The following is an 18,310-nucleotide window of genomic DNA, read 5'->3' on the forward strand; positions in this document are numbered from 1 at the left end:
TGTTCAAACTTGTGCATAATTAAAATAGAACCTTTTGGTAGACAGTTTAGTTGACCCTCAAAATGTAGAGTAATTATGGAAACTCTGTGGGATTTCTAATTTCCTTTCTATCAGTTAAGATAAGCATTCTGTAGTTACCCAGGAACTGGAACAATCATGTTTATTGAGTAGAAACAGGATAGGCTCAGGCCTTATACACCAAAAAAGATAATGTGAAATGTTTGAGTAGATTTCTGTAGAAACTGAAGGAAGAGGGTTTTTTCCCCCCTAGGAAAAACTTCAAGTTTGATTTCCTTTGCTAATAAGGTACAGAAGATATAAATAGATAATATAAAATAAGAATCATAATATTCTAATTTTTTAAGGCAATCAGAGACACATAATCTTATAACCATCTGGCTGGAAATTTTTAAATTTACTTAAGCATCAGGATGTTTTTCTATATTGGAATGTTTGTGAAGTTTGGAAACATGTGGACATTTAACTGGGGTTTCTTTTGATGTTCATCATCAGGCAGTCAGAGCCTCTCCCATAAGCTCAGACACTGACAGTCTCGTTTTTTGTGCCATCATCCTTTCCCACCAAGGGCCTGCTCTCAGGGGCATGAGCCACAGTCTCCTGGCGAGGGGATAGAGGCTGAGGGTACAAACAGATAATCTGAAAACCAGATAATGTCATGGCTAATCACAAATTGATGATGGTGCTTTTGTTGCCAGAGTAGCGGTGCTGGAATCGAGGCTGAGCCATGAATCAAAAGGGGTGCTCTCTTTCCCAGACCACATAAATGGATAAACGTTGAGCTTTTATATTTGTCCATTGTGCTTTCTGGCGAGGTAGAAAGGGAGATTTTTTTTTTCACTGAGTAAAAATGATGTGGGTCTGGTATTTCTCTTTGCAAAATAATTTATTTCTGGCTGCACAGTATTAATTTTCAGGCTGTGAAACCTGGCTTTGATTCCAAACAGATCTTTGGGAAAAAGGGAGCTTGAATAATAGAGAAAATAACTCCATAAGGAAGTATATTATTTCTTGGAAGGATCCTGGTATCCATTTAAGTGGTTTCTTCCAGCTTTCACATCCAAGAAAATTGTATCCATATATAATTATGAGGAACAAAGCCACAGTGATGTTTTTTTTTCTGCTTTCCTCTTCCTTCACCTTGCAATGGCACTGTAGTGGCCACGATGAAAGAAAGCACGTTGGAAACTAGGAAAGGCTCTGTAACATTTATTAACATCAACAACAGCCACAATAAGAACAACTACCAGGTGCTGGGCATTTAGTAAAAGCCAGGCACTGTGCTAAACCCTTGAAGTTTTTGTCTCACGACATGCACAGGTCCGTATCAGAAACTGTAAGTAAAGTTCTCTTATTATACCCGTTTCACAATTAAGGAAGCTAGAGTTACTGGAATGTATGCAAGGCTATAGGCAGGTAGTTTGTGAAGCTGGGTTCTGGTTGTGAATCCAGAACTGTCTCCCTGCAATCTTGTGCTCTAGTCACGATACTAAGTGCTTTCCTATGTATACAATGCTAGAGCCACAAAATAACACAGTTTACCTGTGGAGGTTTTCAGCTAGAAGATAAACTACTTAAAAATCTCCATGCTCTGTGGAGCGAACATAGATACCTTACCTCATTATTGTCAGTAGCTTTAACGAGAAATTTCCTCTGCATTGCATTGTAGGCAGAATCCTACCCAGGACTGTGGGACCATGTGCTTTTCTTTACATCACCAGTTATGGGTCCTCAGATTTTAGGTCCTGGAAAAATAGGTGTGATCTTTGATGTATAGATGAATAAAGCAGGAAACACAGAAAAACGTCTGAACTCTGATCATTTAAATATTTTGAATACTGTTAGCCATCCAGGCAATAGTTTGGCAACAGCTAAGAAACTTGGAGTGTTACAGTCATGTCACAAATTTCTAAAGTTCTCTGTGATATTTATGGCGGCAGTGATGTCACCTGGAGGAAAGCCAATTACACAAAAGATATCATTTTATTAAATCTATTTGAGGCAGCCATGTTTGAAGATACGACAAGGGACTCATCTGCTGATAAGTGTTTGCCAAAGTGTGTTCATCCCACACTAGTTTTGAGGAATGCTATTGAATAAAAATATTTTACGAGCAAATAAATTTTGAACACTGCCTGCTATAGCCTCCTCTTGGCAGTTTATAATGCACATAAGTATAGTAAGGGCTCCTGAAAGTCCTATGGTTTCCCCCCGCCCAACACACACACACACACACACACACACACACACACACACACACACACACACACACACTCATACTCAGACACACATTCTGTCTTTGTTCAACTCTATAATGTATTTGACCACAGAATCTCTCTTTGACGTAATACTTTTACTATTCCCTGGAACTGCTATTTCATTGACCTCATTGTGGGAAATACTGAGTTAGACCATCCCTCTGGTTCTCAGCTCAGCAATTTTGTCATAAAAAGCCCTTGACACCCCAGATGCCATCAATTGTAAGCTCCTAATTACCGTTTTATGTTGAATATTGCAAGAGAATGAGTCAGGAGGCCTAAGTCGTTACATCAGATCATTTTGACTTGGGGCCAGTTGCAGAAACATTTTGGACTTTACTTCCTTTTCTGTTTAATCACACAATCATATCACATCATCTCTAAAAGTCATTCCTAGAAACAAATAAATTTAACACTTGACAGTTCTCAGAATGCATTTATATGTATCATCTAGAATGACCTGGATACCTTTGGGAAGCGGACAGTAAAGCCCAGCACCTACCTAACACTACAGATTATTTGGAAGTTTACTAAATTTGAAAGGTTTTGCATCCTGTAGATACTGTGTCAGGCTTCGTGGACACTGAGCATTGTTTCTAGTCCAACCGCAGCACTAAAGCCTCTCCCAGTGTTAAGTGATACTTATTTGGAGTCCACCTATTTAGAAAACAAAAGCGAAGCTGCTGATATGTTTTGAAGTAGATTGTGCCATGATGCCACAGAGCGTCTGCTGAAACAGAATGTCCATACGTGCGAAGTATTTGCACACTAAAGTAGTAGAAAGTGTAGATCTGGGCAGACACACAGCTGTGGGGAACCATGGTGGCTTGCTTTGGAGGCATATCACAGTGGTCAGAGAAGCGTTTAGTAAGTTGAGCTTCATTTATTAGCTGAATGAAAGGTTTATGATCCTAAAACAAAAAAAATAAATGCCTGCAGAAAGGGCATTTAATGCAGAGCAGGAACCAGTGATCGAGCACAGAAACTGCCTTCCGTATATACACACGACTATCAGCACTACTGGGAAGTAGCAGAGTGTGGGGGTTAAGATCGTGGGGTTTGGTGTCAGATATGTTTGTCATTCACATGCTGGCTCTGTTAGACACCATCTGTGTGACTTTGAGCAATTCTTGTACAGATAACCTGAAATGATGGGTATCGTACACTGCACAGACCTCCTGTAAAGAACTGTTGCCTCACTACCAGACGCTTTCTCATTCCCTGTTTCCCTGTGGTGTTGGGAGACCGCCACTCCAACGTGCATCGATAGAACTTTCTGGGATGGTGGAAATGCTCTTTGTGCTGCCAGTACAGTAGCCACTAACCACATGTGGCTCTCAAGCACTTGCCATGTGGCTAGTATGATTAGGAACTGAATGTTTATTTAATTTAATTTAAATTTAAAGTTTAAATTTAGAAAGCCACATGTGGCTAAGTGGCTACTGTTTTGGACAGCACAGCTATAGATTACAACAAACCACATTGGTGTGAAATTTTATAACTGCTAAAATTTCTTTCTCCAAAATACTGAATTTGATGTCACAGACAGCTTCTACGGTTTAAAAAGTTGGTCATGATCCTTTAATAAAAGAACACACACTGTTCCTTTTTGGTGAGGTTCCCAACCACATTACCTAAAATCCATCTACACAAGGAGCTGTACCAAGTTTCAGTTTCACACTGTGAGAGAAGATACTAGAGAGAAACCAGGAATCTGTTGAATCTTATTGAAATAATGTGAGTTAAATATCTGATCACTTTGATGGCTGTTCCTTGAAAACAAAAGAATATTACATTCTCTGTTTACGTGCTGCAAAGTTGCAAATTCGCCTGTTAAGGCCAGCTTTTTGATTGTGTTCCTCTAATTTATTTTATGTCTACCTGCCCTGGCACATCTGAAAAGATTTCCTTTATGCCTTTGAGCTCTCTTTGTGTTTCTAGAACTTTTAACTCTTGGTGTTTCACTGCAGTTTTTAAGCATACAAATCTTTCCTCTTCATTGTAATTTTTAACCTTATATTATTCTTTTTTCGCCTGGGTTAATGCCTTTTGTTCTTGACTTCCACTCTGATATTATTGCTTCTTCCACTTTATTTCATTTATGATTTTTATGATTTTTGTCTGTCTTCTACTTTTTTTTCATTTCTTTTTTTTAATATGAAATTGATTGTCAAATTGGTTTCCATACAACACCCAGTGCTCATGCCAGCAGGTGCCCCTCAATACCCATCACCCACCCTCTTTTTTTTGTCATTTCATTTTGATGCTTTTCTTATAGACAGAGTAGAACTGAATTTTGTTATTTTAATCAGATTACCAATTATTTGATCAGAAACTAAGCATATTCATATTATGATTTCAATATATATGGTTTATTCATACCATTTTATTTAATGTATATGTCATTATATTTTGTGTCTTTTCTCTTTTCATCTTTGTTGTAATTTTTAGTTGTAGTCAATTATATTTTACTTTTCTGTCTCTGTTGCCCTTCTTTCTTGATTAAAAAATTCTGTGTTCTTCATCAAACTAGTGCTCACTGTCCTTTCACCATTATATTGAAACTTCTATTCCTCTCATAACTTTTGTACAGTATTGAAATTAACTAATACCTATTCCTGTTACCCTGAGACATTTTTCATGTTTACATCTCCAAGTCCTGAGTGAAGATCTTAGGAATAATTCATTTCCAAGTCTTCATTATGGCAAATACCACCCCCCATTCCCCCAATTCTTGACATTATTTCAGGCTGTTATTAAGTTGTATCTTATGACTCTTATTTGAAGAATCCTTTCTCAAATATTATAAATTCATAACCTGTAAATGTTGTTTTGCTGTATTTTTAATTACCTATATCACATAGGATAAAAATAATGCCACACCAATTCATCTTCTTTGTAGGCAGTCTGTGGTTTTTTTTTGTTTTTTGGTTTTTTTTTCCTCTCTAGAAACAGAAAAATAGTTTTTCCTTTTAATCTGAGGTTCAGAGATATACAGAGATCGCAGGAAGCTCTTCTTTGGAGCATGTCTCTTGCTTTTCATTATTCTTGTCTAGGACACCATGAGCCCTTTTACCCAGAAGGTGAAAACTACTGTTTATTTAAGCTTAGGAAAGTTTTTCCTACTATTTCTTTAGTCTCTTTATTTTTTTACTTTTATTTTGAATTCATATTATTCATATTCTCATTTCTAGTCTCTGTGAAGTCTAATCTTTTACTTAGGATATTAATTTTTTAGAGATTTTGTGGTGTTGTAAGCTATTTCTTCCATCTGATCTTCTAGACAACTAATTTAGCTGGAAGCAGCGACTGCTGGGTTTTCTGTTCCTTCTGTTGAGTCTGGATGTTGAAAGGGTTTTACCTTCATGAGCCAAAGAAACACTTCAGTCTTTCCATCTGTATTTGTGTATCCGCAAGGTAAGTTCCCACACTACCCATTCTGGTCAGGCTTCATGGGCTTATTGGCAATTACAGACTTGCAGCTGTGTAAGGTATGTTCATTGTTATTTTACTGAGCTGGTATGAGACTCCTGTAACCTTCCTGCCGAGTGTCCCTGGGGTATCCTTTTGTTCCTGAGCCTTTCCTGGTGCTTATGTATAAGGAACAGGTATAAAGCTCCAAGCAGGGAACCAAGAATGACCGGTTTCTCCAGTGCAGACCACCAGCCATGATAGACCACCACTACCTGCAGAGATCTGTTGACTACCTGCTGTTGTTTAGGAAGCAAGTCACAGAGGCGGGGCCTCCCCCTTTGCAAGTTTAATGGATCGGTCGACAGATGTTACCTATGTCCTCTTAGAAGCCCTTATGATCAGTGGTCTTCTATGCTCTTCAACATTTCCCTCAAACTCCCAAGTAATTAAAACCCCAGTAGTGAATCACATGACATTCACTTTCTCCTCAGGAGGTTTCCTCACCTCTCTAACACCTAACGTTGTGACACTAGAAGTTGTTGGTCAGGACAGAATCACAGAGCAGGTTGTGCATCCTTTTTCCTGGGATGAGTGTGATTTATCATGTGTGACTGTATGTATGGTTCCTTACAAATATCTCACGAAGAAATGATGTAAGCAGAAATTTCAGTAAGAAAATAGTAGCTTGAATCCACATTAGTGTATAAAGGCTATCATCAAATTGTGCTAAACATTTTATTCACTGCCACTGTGATTGAGCTTGGTGACATCATTGTGTTTGGATCAGGCGATATATCAGCATTGGTTCCCACTGATTTTGTATCTGACTTTAATGATAATGGATAAATGTTTTGGGAGCATGTACCATTTTTCCCTGGAATCATTCCTGCCTAATGAGCTGTACTAGGTGTTTTTCTTAGACATCATAAAATTTGGTACTTTGTTGATTTGTCTGGCCTGTGATCCATCTTTTGTGTTAATCATTTATGTCTCTGGCCTCTTCATTACTTATGACAAATTTTTTCTGTTTAAGTTTCTTTTTCAAAAGTGACAATATCCTTCTGCTTAAATGATCTTTTTAGTTTTTAGTCTTCAGCATTTTTTTTTGTTATGCATGAAGTAAATTAATTGATTTTGCTCTCGGGACAGTGCCCTTTCAGTTCACAGGCCGTGAATTTTAGGACCACATCGTTGATGGCCTTCAACCTTATGAAATGTGACATCAAAGATAGCAATTTTGTTTGCACCATTGGCCAGCACCTAATTATCTTTCCTGCCTCTTCATTCTTGCAGAGCTCTTTGATGTTGGTGGTAGTCCTGTGTTTTGAAAGACTGTGGAGAATGGTGAAAGGGTCCCTTCTTTACTGAGTCTATGTTCCACTGAGATTTTCAATAATGGTATTACGTTAGAAACAAAATGCAGTACAGCTGTGGTAAAGTAATTACTCATTTATTTGCAGAAGTAAAAGCCTTTAATGTTTCTCTCAATGTACAGAGAAAGAATTTCTCCCTAACTGAACATGGCTGGGAGATTCATCTTTGGGAGAAACCGGAAGCAAAGCGAGATTAGGCTTGTGGAATATTTGGGAGTTGGGAGATCGTACCTGGGGGAGGCAGGAGGCATTTGGGGGATTGCGACAGTAGTCATCAATATGGTGAAGGGCTTTGGTCTGCTAAGAGAGGGCAAAGCTACCATAAGCTGTGGGTGCGATGACCTGTGTCTTGGGTTTGATGAACACAATGTGGATGGCACAGGGCTTTGGAGGGAGGTGAGCCTTTAAGTTCAATCTCGGTTTCACTTTTCTAATTTTTCATTCTCCATGTGGATCTTAATCTCTGACTTTGAATTTTTCCTCTGCCATAATGGCAAAAATACTTTCTTAGCAGTTCAGAATTGAAAGAGGTAACTTATAGAATGGGTTTTATAATATGAAGTGCCTGCTACAGAGTTAACTTCCTTCCATTTGTTGCCAAAAAATTGGAACAATTGGTTCATAATTCAAGAACAACAAGATACCATATTTCTCCCTTTAAGTAAGTAAAAATCACACCAGTCACCTCTACTCTGTGTTGGAGAGGGTGTGAGAATGAGTCTGTCTTCAGAGAGCAGTTCTGAGTATGTTTGGTGTTTTTCAAACTGGACCCTTGACCCAGCATTTCTAGTGCTAGGACTTTACCTTACAGAGATCCAACCATGTAGTCGGTAAACATGTGGAAGATTACCCATGCAGTATTGTGTGCATTCTGATCAATTGTGGCAACATACATTTCCATCACAAGGCAGGTGGTCAGGGTTGCCAGGGAGGGATGTTTCAGTGCCCTCGCTGGTGACTCAGTATATGAAAAGGACTCAGTTTATTTTGGTCTTAAAACTTCAGGTTTGCTTTACGTAAATATGCTTTAAAAGCCTGATTATTCCTTGAGCTCTTAAAAAATATATTTTTTAATTGTGGTGAAATACAGGTAATATGAAATTTACCATCATAAGCATTTTTAAGACTGTAGTTCAGTGCTTTTAGTATCTTCACATTGTTATACAACAGTGGTGATCATTGTCCATCCATTGAATTCTTTACATCTTGCAAACCTGAAACTCCATTCCTATTCAACTCTGTACTCCCTTCTCCCCCTAGCCCTTGACAACCACTATTCTATTTTCTGCCCCTATAAATGTGATCATTATAGGTACCTCATGTAAGTGAAATCACAAAATAGTTTTCCTTTTGTCACTGGCTTATTTCACTCAGTATAATGCCCTCAGGGTTCATGTGTCCTGTAGAATGTGTAAGAATTTCCTACCTTTTTAGGTCTGAAGAGTATTCTATTGGAAGTATTTTGTTTGTTCAGTCATCTGTCAATATACACTTGGGTTGCATCCACCTCTTGGCTTTTGTGAATGATGCTGCTGTGAACCTGCATGCATAGATACTTCTTCATGTCCCCGCTTTTAGCTCCTTAGGGTATATCCCTTGAACTTCTAAATCCAACTTATAAGTATCTATAATCTATTAATAAATCAAGCAGATTTTAGTAGTCACTTTAAAAGGCCTTTAAACAATATTTGGTTCCAATTTAATACGTAGTTAATGAAACACCTCCATATCTGTTAAACTGCTTTTTTTATATTAAATGCATATAATTTTTAAGCACTTCAATTGTGCAACTTAAAAACCCTTGTAAGCACTCAAGTAACTCTTAAAAAGGTAATTAAAAAGTAAATGTAAATACTCAAACTTATAAATAGAAATTTATAATATATGACATAAATTTGTAATATGAACATGTTAATATATAAACATATATTATATAAATATAAATTTATAAGTTCACTTAAGTTCACTTAAATGGTTCAATCCTGTATATAAGCGTAGGCACATTTTAAGTTTAAAAAACTATCATTTTAGGGGCCTTTGGATGGCTCATTCGGTTAAGCGTCCAACTTCGGCCCAGGTCATGATCTCACGGTTTGTGAGTTTGAGCCCCACATCAGGCTCTGTGCTCACAGCTCAGAGCCTGGAACCTGCTTTGGATTTTGTGTCTCCCTCTCTCTCTGTCCCTCCCCGACCCATGCTCTGTATCTCTCTGTCTCATAAATAAACATTTAAAAATTTTAAAAACCTATCATTCTAAATAAGTCACTTCATTACTTTGTGGTTACAAGGCAGTCTGATGGACAGGGACAAAAGCTGTTAAACATTACAGGTACATAATTTTTGCACGGATTCCATAAAGCAAAAATATTAATTTAGTGGCTTTGATTTTCTTAAACATTTCTGTACTGAATGCTAAAATTTTCTGAGGCAGATGGGTGTTTTTCTATCCAGGAAGACTATTATCATTTCAGTTGCTTGAGTGTATTTAACTCTGAATATTTGATGAGCATGAAATCCGGATCTGTAAACATTCAGGGCAGACTTTGTTGAAACTAAGGAAACTGTTCTATCATCCCTTATAAATTTCGGAGTTCCCTTCCCTGCTCCAGTGATGTCTATGATCAAAGGTTTTAGCTGGTGCAGTGACCAGGTTCTCAATTAAAACCATGATAGAATGCACTAAAAAATGTTATTTGTCAGAAACTCCATTACTGAAAGGAGACCATCCCAAAGCCAGGATCGTTAGACTAATTACGCACAGTTCACGCCTCTTAGTTATATTCCTTCGTGTCTGTAGCTTCCACACAATGTGATCACTTGACTACACATTGCATTTCTTTGGTTCCTGAGAATGGAAATGCCTTCTTGCCTAACTCGAAATAATGTGCAGCTTGATGGAAACTCCCGCATATTTTCATGTGCTTTCTAGGATCAGGCAGTTCTTTGTATACTAAAGTGGGAATGGATGGAGTTCTGGACATCTTATGGCATTGTTGGACTAGTGGTTACAGTAGATGGCCTCTAAAGGGGCCATCGATTACACAACTCCAGGGGATGACATTTGCATTACAGTATGTGGGCTATCTTCCCTAAATTATACAGTGTGTAGTTTACTGCATCCTCCTGGCAGTTAAGTGAATGATACTATAGTCACACAGGCAGCTGATGTCTTGCTGTCACTGTGACTGTTTTCCCTTCATGTGAAGCCTCATGGAGACACCTAGTCCATTGATCTTCCTGCTTTCTCCCACTTCTTAATTTATTAGTCCTCCTTTTCCCCATTTCCTGTTTCATCTAGCACAGATCTCATGGTTTATTATTGTAAAATACGTGTAACGATACCTTCAACTCCTTGGCCATTCCAATTTTTTTTTCATCTGACAGACAAAACCCTACGCCTTATAAACCCAGCTCCTGAGTGAGCCCCTCAGCTGCCTGAGGATGCTGGGGAAAGTCCCCAGAGAGGCAGATTAATCCTTATATCAGGACATCCTGTGCATCTGCCCTAGGGAAACCCTGGTACCTTGGCTGTCACCTGGGAGCCCGCCGGGTTCTCACATCAGCTCCCTGTCCTGGTGGGTGCACTGCCATCTCAGCCCCAAATAACTGAGTCCCAGCTGACCCCACCACCTGTTTCAAAACGAAAATAGAAGGTGTGGGAAAGGACATTGTTTCACTTTCCTCGACTCTAAATACACCTACATCTCTGTGCATCCTGCCCTTCTTTCTCAGACTGCAAGAAAAAGTGCTTTCCTTCTAAGGATAACCCCCTTGCACATTCTAGTTTCACCACCAGGCTGACTCCTCAGGGATCTTATACTAGAAATTATTATTCTCTTCGCTAATCATGAGCCTTCCCTTTCAGCTTGGTCATTCCCAACGGCTTTCAGAAATGTTTGTCTCTTCCATAAAACAAAACAAAAATGTAAAATAAAAAATAAGCAAAAAAACTAAATGACAACAACAAAAACTATTATCCCCTCAATCCCAGATCCTTCCCCATACCTGTTTCTTTCTGTCTTTACCTTCTGGAGACCTCTTCAAAGGTTGTCTATTTGTACAGCAGTAATGCTTAATTTGGTTATCTAACACTGGTTAGCATCTTAAAAAGACTTGTGAAATTATATTACAATTCCCAAATATATTCAATTGTATTTATTTCAAGTAGAATGGTAACATAGGCTATAATAACAAAGATAGAAGATAGAAAATATTAGCAAGAATGTGGAGGAATTGGAACCCTCATTCATTGCTGATAGAAATATAAAATGGTGGATCTATTTTGGAAAAACAGTTTGGCAGTTTCCTAAGAAGTTAAATATAAATTCACCATACAACCCAGCAGACAACTGATTGGTTAGCAGATGCAGTGTGGAAAGCTATTCAGTAGTAAAAAAGGATCGAAACACTAGGACCCTACTATCTCACAGATGTCCCTCTAGAACATTATGCTAAGTGAAAGAAGCCAGGCAGAAAAGACCACATATTATATGATTCCACTTACATGAATTGTACAGAAAAGCCAAATTTATAGTGACAGAAAGGTTAGTGGTCGACTGAAGCTGGAAATGGGCATAAGGAACCTTTTGGGGCAGTGCAAGTGTTCCAAAATTAGATTGTACTGATGGCTGCACAGTTCAATTAATTCACTAATAGTTATTGAATTGTACATTTAAGATAGATGAATTTATGTCCCATGCATGAAACCTTAATGATGTTGTTTGAAAAAAAAAAAAGGCAGGGAGCAGCCAATTTTTGATGAGGTTTCTCTTTGCACCAGTTGCTTAATGGGAGTAAAAATGAAACTGTAAGAAAACAAGTTAAGATGCTACATTGCACTTAGATATCAACAAATCAAAATAACAGTATTTGTGTTTCACAGGCTACTTTTTAAAAACATATTCTTGGTCATATGGTATGGTCATATGGCTTCTAAACCACTGGTCCCAGCACACCTAAAGTGCTAAGCAGTTCTTTCCTTTTAATCTTTGCTAATGCACTGTGAGGATGTCCTTGACTATGAATGGGTGGTGTGGTATACAATAATAGTTAGCCCCTGCTGAAAACTTGATGACAAAAATGCACGATCCTTTTCTACAGTACCAAATTGTTTTAGGGCTCTTTGACTGTAATTAAAATGGTAGCCAAGTTTGGGACAGAGTGTTTTACTTAATCTGAGCAAGAAATCTAAATCCACTTTCAAGAGCTGATCCTTGTTCATATTTTACAAGTTAGTAATTCTTGAATACTAACTTGTAATACTAGTATATTCTTGAATGACATGGTAATTTTAAATTTTACTTTCTTAATGTTCATGTTTTATTTTGAGAGAGAGAGAGAGAGAAGGGGAGTGGCAGAGACAGAGAAAATCCCAAGCAGGCTCTGCATTTTTAGCGCAGAGCCCAGTGTGGGGCTAGATCTCACAAACTGTGAGATCATGACCTGAGCCTATATCAAGAGTCGGACCCTCAACTGACTGAGCCATCCAGGTGTCCCAGTAATTTAAGTTTTTAAACTAATCAGTTGCCAACCAGAAAGCAAAATGTAGTCCTGTAAGAAAATAGTTCTGCACAGTTTGTAAGGTGGCAAATACAGGGTAGACAAAGGAAATAAGTAATGGTAGGCTCTTTTTCCAGGAGGGGAGGGGGTTGGCTTCATTAGAGCCTTCAACAGGAAAGGTCAGTTCAGAGAATAAACAGCTCTCCTTGTCCAGACAATCTTCTTCTCCAAAGAGACCAGACTGAGAGGACATCATTTTAAGAAGGTGTTGAAGTTAGAAGTTAGAAGAAGGAATGAATTTGCAGACAACACGGCTTACTTAAGGATAGGATTATGAGAGAGGGTATATGCAGGCTTCTCTCTGGGAATCCTAAAAGTATACAGAATGTGAACGTAAGGTGTGTGAGCAAGAATCCACAGAAAAATAAGAGTTCTATGTCTTTTGTGAAAAACAGACTTATCCCCACTGGTTCAGAACTTGATTTAATTTACTGAGTCTAGTATTTAATTTAAAATGGCAAAATAATGTGTTATGTGAAGGACAGTAGATAGGTTTCAGAAATTTACAACCTGGCAATTTGTGGTGTGGGAAGCACGCTTGTTTATAAGGTTGACATATCCACACGTATACTGCATTTGCAGCCAGCACATCTGTTGTTCTTATGTAAGGGATTAAAATGAGCTATTTTTGTTGAAGTTCAGCTGCAGAGTAACAGAGTGTTAATCCAGCTTGGTAAAGAAGTTACCTATTTTAGATTTTTTGTTCATATTAAACTTTAAAAATATGCTTTTCCTCTCTAGGAGAAAGCCTTAGTCTTTGTTAAAAAAATGGAAAGTTTATGTGGTTTTAAGTTGTGTTTGTCATATGATAGCATTCAGATGATATCACAGTTTTTCTAGCTTAGCATTTTGAGTGTGAAGTCATATCCAAGTTTGCTTTTTCCAGTACATTTTTCATAAAAATCTTACCAATATTATTGACTCTTCTTCCTTTGAATGTGAGATTGTTTTGTTCTTGGAAATCTGAAGTAAACTTGTTCTAGCTTTCCCCTTCACATGGAATTATGTCATTTGCATGAGGGCTTATCAGGAAATCCTGACTATCATCTTACATTCCCAAGAGTTAATCAACTGTATTCATACAGTCTCCGTGAAAGGGGGGGGGGGAGCCTCTTTCACATATTTCTGTTGTAGTTTTATAACAAATGTGAATTGTTTCATTAGTCAGTCTTCAGGAAACTCACTTTTCTCTGATTTCCTGTGTCTCTCGAAAGAGCAACAGCAGCTCTCAAATGAAAAACTGTTTGGTTAATGATTCAGTTCTGTTTAAAAGAGTAAATACTGGTCATCTAAAAGGTTCCTTGAGGTGAGTTATAGGAGAAAGCAAGATAGAGTTAGAATGCCTAGCTTTCAAGTTGCCTGTAATCTGGATCAGTCTTTCTTAAACTTGAAGTTATGTATGAATCTTCTGAGTATTTGTGGAAATGTAGATTCTCGTTCAGTGAATGGAGGCTGAGGCCTAAGTCCACATGTCTAGTCACCTCCCAGGTAGTGTATATGTTTCTGATCCATGGTCTACACCTTGAGATGCAACAGTCCCCATGGATTGTCCTTACTATGCATAGAGGTCTGTCTGTAGATGATCTGTGGCATGCATTTGCTAATGTTATTATCATAACAGATCAACAATGGTGCAGCCATCTTGTAGAGAACAGAGGTTGTATATAATATTAACTTCTCTAGAAAGAATCCTGACTATGGGCCTTGTTAGTACAGTCTTTTTAGGTGAATTTAGCTGAACTTATAGAAGTAAACAGGCTGACATGAAAACAGAAATCAGATTGTTAGAACTTAATGTTTATAGACATGCCAGACTGTTTAAATATATCTGCGATACGGAAGGATATGTCATTATTGGTTCTCTTCTAATGTTCTGACCTCGTGTCCACCCAGTCAGGAAGGAAAATCTTTGCTAGGTAAAGAGTCATTAAAGCAGGTGCTATCAGTGTGGAGGTGAGGAATGTCAGTGAGTGGAGAGTATCAGGATAGGGGGTGGCTGGATCTTGGTGTCCTAGAGAAGGACACACTTCACTCCCCCACTGCCATGTAGCACGGCAGGCCTAGCGTGGCCAGATCTTCCAACTTTTCAAGAAAAGCCAGAAATAGAAATTTCATGCGAATTTCCCAATTTAAAAATGTTGGCTAGTAATTTAAATTCTTTCAGAGCATTATGCAGGCCAAGAAAACACATCTGTGGCCCAGACACAGCCCTTGAGTTACCCATTTACAGTGTCTAGTGTAAAATACATTGAAGTCTCCTAATGCACTCCTCATGAGCGAAAAATTAGGTATTTTTCAAAATGAAACTTTCCAGCCTTTTGTCTTTAGACACTTGAGTCAGAAGTAATAGCCTCTGTTTTATGTATTTGGAGCTACTGGTGTAAGACTGGCGTATGGTCATAAAACCTGTCTTTCCATCTTCTTTCACATTCCAGATTACAGGACAGGCCCTTGTTTCACTCAGGTCAACAACCAGATGTGCCAAGGGCAGCTGACAGGCATTGTCTGCACTAAGACTCTGTGCTGTGCCACCATTGGACGGGCCTGGGGCCACCCCTGTGAGATGTGTCCTGCCCAGCCTCAGCCCTGCCGACGGGGCTTTATCCCCAACATCCGGACCGGAGCTTGCCAAGGTGAGTTTGCACAGACTTCCCACGTGTGGGTCTCCTTTCACTGCACTCCGACGATCCATCTGCCACTAATACCTAATGCCATTCAACCTCCCACCATTCCTGAGAAGGGCCTCATCAGCAAGCCTGACTAGAGATGACTTTTTGTTAGCCACCTAATGGATAATTGTTTTTCAGCTCTTGACATAAATGGAGAAGAGAAGAGATAGTAGGAAAAATTGGGGAAAATAAAAAAAATAGATTAAAATATCTCATATAATTAGAGAAACCACTCCTATATCTTCATCCAGGCAGCACTACACGCTCCTTTCCACAACCCCTGAAAGATACATGCGTAAATACCCTGGACAGTCTTTCTCTTTCTTGTATTCTCCTTCAAGATAATGGAATCTGGTTTTAGGTAATAGGGAGAAGAGAATGGCCTGACATTGTTATTAATAGAATCTTTAGGGGCAAAGTGTGAACTCTGTAGGTGAATGCAGTTAAGAGTTTATAATTCAAGGGGCGCCTGGGTGGCTCAGTAGGTTGGGCATCCGACCGACTTCGGCTCAGGTCATGATCTCATGGTTTGTGAGTTCGAGCCCTGCATCGGGCTCTGTGCTGACAGCTCAGAGCCTGGAGCCTGCTCCGGATTCTGTGTTCCCCCACCACCTCTCTCTGCCCCACCCCTGCCTGTGCTCTCTATCTCTCTGTCTTTCAAAAATAAATAAACATAAAAACAATTTTAAGAGTTTGTAATTCAAGTGGTTGCAGTCTGGTCTCCAGGCAATCTTCCCAACCACATCTTGGTGAATATTTTATATGTTAGGGTTAGATTGGGGCCCCGAGCATGCTACAACAGTAGACTCCAACCCAAGTAGCCAAACATTATGTTTGTACTGGATAATTTTTTTAATTAATTTTCAGCGGCCACAATTCTTGCCCCCCCTTTTTTTTTTGCCACTTCTCTGATATCATATGTATATTAAACCCATTTTTAGAGTTTGGAAATAGCTCTGTAATGAGTTCTCAAGTGGCAGAAGGATCACAGGAAAATGGAAAATGACTTTTATTCAGAGAAATATTACTCATATTTGAGACATGAGGAGCTGGGTTTATTTGTTATAATGAAATCATATACAAAGTTAGATTCCTGAAGTCTTTCGAACTGATGTTAGTAACCAGCGTCACAGGCCAGATGTCATGTATCCAATGTCTGTAAATGGCATATTGTGGAAAACCAGTCCAGTATCTCCAAACTCAAGTGAGATTTGTAGTTTGGGAAGCTTGCATATACCTTCAGTTTACTGAATAATAACCATTTAGGTGCTCTGCATAATTTGCTATAAATAATTTGCTGATGGTGGCTTCTAAAGATTTTGGTTAGTTTTGTAGTTTTATAAAAGTTAAAAACCTTTTAGTTTATAAATGTTGAAAACTGGTCTCTTTCAAAACTCTTCCAATCACAGCTATAGGGGTTCCCAAGGAATGAACCGGCAATTTAGTAGATTAGCAACTTTTCATTGAATTGCATATAGAAGCAATGTCAGCTGTTAGTGTTTTGTCTCTTTATACTTATCACAGGTCAGCTCTAATATGGAAACTGTGGAAACGTCACTTTTAATCCCTTGTTTTGTATGGATAATAAAATTCTGTATCTTTGATATGACTACCAGTTTGATTTTACGGAGATTCTGATAAAGCAACAATATTTTCTATAGAAGACATACTATATACTATATAGTATTTATCATACTATATAGCTTTCCTAGATTAGATATAAATTAGCATAAAATGTATATAGGTTCGTATTAAAGAGAAAATACTACGTAGATCTACTAGATTAATACCGACTAGATTTACTAAGGTAATAGTTTTTGCTTTTTCTATAGCACATTTTACTCTCTGATATACTTGCTTGTTTATTGTCTTTACTGCTTTTACTCTCCCCCAGCTAGAGTGTAAGATCCATTAGGTCATAAATCTGTTTTATTCATTAATGTCTCTGAGGCATCTGGAAGAGTCCCTAACATGTGGTAGATACTCAATGACTATCTTTGGAATTAATAACTGGGATTAAGATTAACATACTTGCAAAAACCATATTTCATAAAAATAGTCCAGGTTGGGGAAAAAGCTCTTAACCTCAACCAAAACATCCCAAATCACTCACTCTCCTCATCTTCTATATCTGTACTTAGGCTTTCTTTTTTTTTTACCTATGTATTTTGTCAGAGAGGCCTAGTTTTTCTGAACACAATTGCTAAAATGTGTGATCTGATCTCAGATTTCCAAAATATCCTTCGGGATTTAGTAATGTCTGAAAGATTATTTATTTGATTTTGTTTATGCAGTGAAGATAAAGTTTTCAGTTTCATTTGCCTAAAAATATAATGGGTAAGTACAGCAACCAGAGGAAAATGAAACTTGCCACATGGTTAAAATATCTGGAAAAGCAAGTTTAAAAAGTTCTGCTTTATTTCAAACTCATGGCATAATCACAAGGTTCTCAATTAAATGCTGATCCTCAGTTCAGGCTATTTTAAGACTGCATCTTACTGTGATTTCATTTTCCCTTTAAATTCCTAGACTGTTTCTCAGATACATTGCCAGGTTGATTTGGAAGATACATGGCATGAAAAAAATAATGTGATAAAACATGATATGTATGTGTCATACTTTTTAAAATAATAGCTCTCTTTTTGATAGGATAATTGAAAATTTTTGTAGAGTTAAAAATAAATTTCAGATGCATAGATGTTGACTGCAAATAGGTTAATATTGGTTCTAAAATGTGGATCATATTAACCAGAAAAGGACATTTCTAAAGTTCTAAACATAATATTATTCTTTAGTTGATGCAGTTAGTGAATTGCCTTATCTTTGGCTTCAGAAGACATGAGATATGATCTGATAATAAATATGATCTTATAATAAACAAAATAACTGTTTAGATGTAGATTTCCACAAAATGCATATGGGTTCCTTTTAAAAGAAAATACTCTACCGATCTACTAGATTACTAGGGTAATACTAGATTTACTAGGGTAATACTTTTTGTTTATTCTGTAGCACGTAT

The 18,310-nt window shown here is 37.9% G+C and overlaps 1 protein-coding gene across 1 annotated transcript in view; it reads left to right on the top strand.

The window, feature by feature from the left end:
* The window catches only part of FBN2 (fibrillin 2), a 255,858-nt gene that overhangs the window by 55,805 nt on the left and 181,743 nt on the right, over nt 1-18,310 (top strand). Inside the window, exon 6 of the mRNA XM_019422114.2 lies at nt 15,058-15,255. Within this exon, the coding sequence (XP_019277659.1) occupies nt 15,058-15,255 (198 nt within the window). The remainder of the gene's footprint in view (nt 1-15,057; nt 15,256-18,310) is intronic.

The sequence above is a fragment of the Panthera pardus genome, unplaced genomic scaffold, assembly GCF_024362965.1.
Source record: "Panthera pardus isolate Hobbes unplaced genomic scaffold, ASM2436296v1 HiC_scaffold_2, whole genome shotgun sequence".
In the NCBI taxonomy this organism is placed as follows: Eukaryota; Metazoa; Chordata; class Mammalia; order Carnivora; family Felidae; genus Panthera; species Panthera pardus.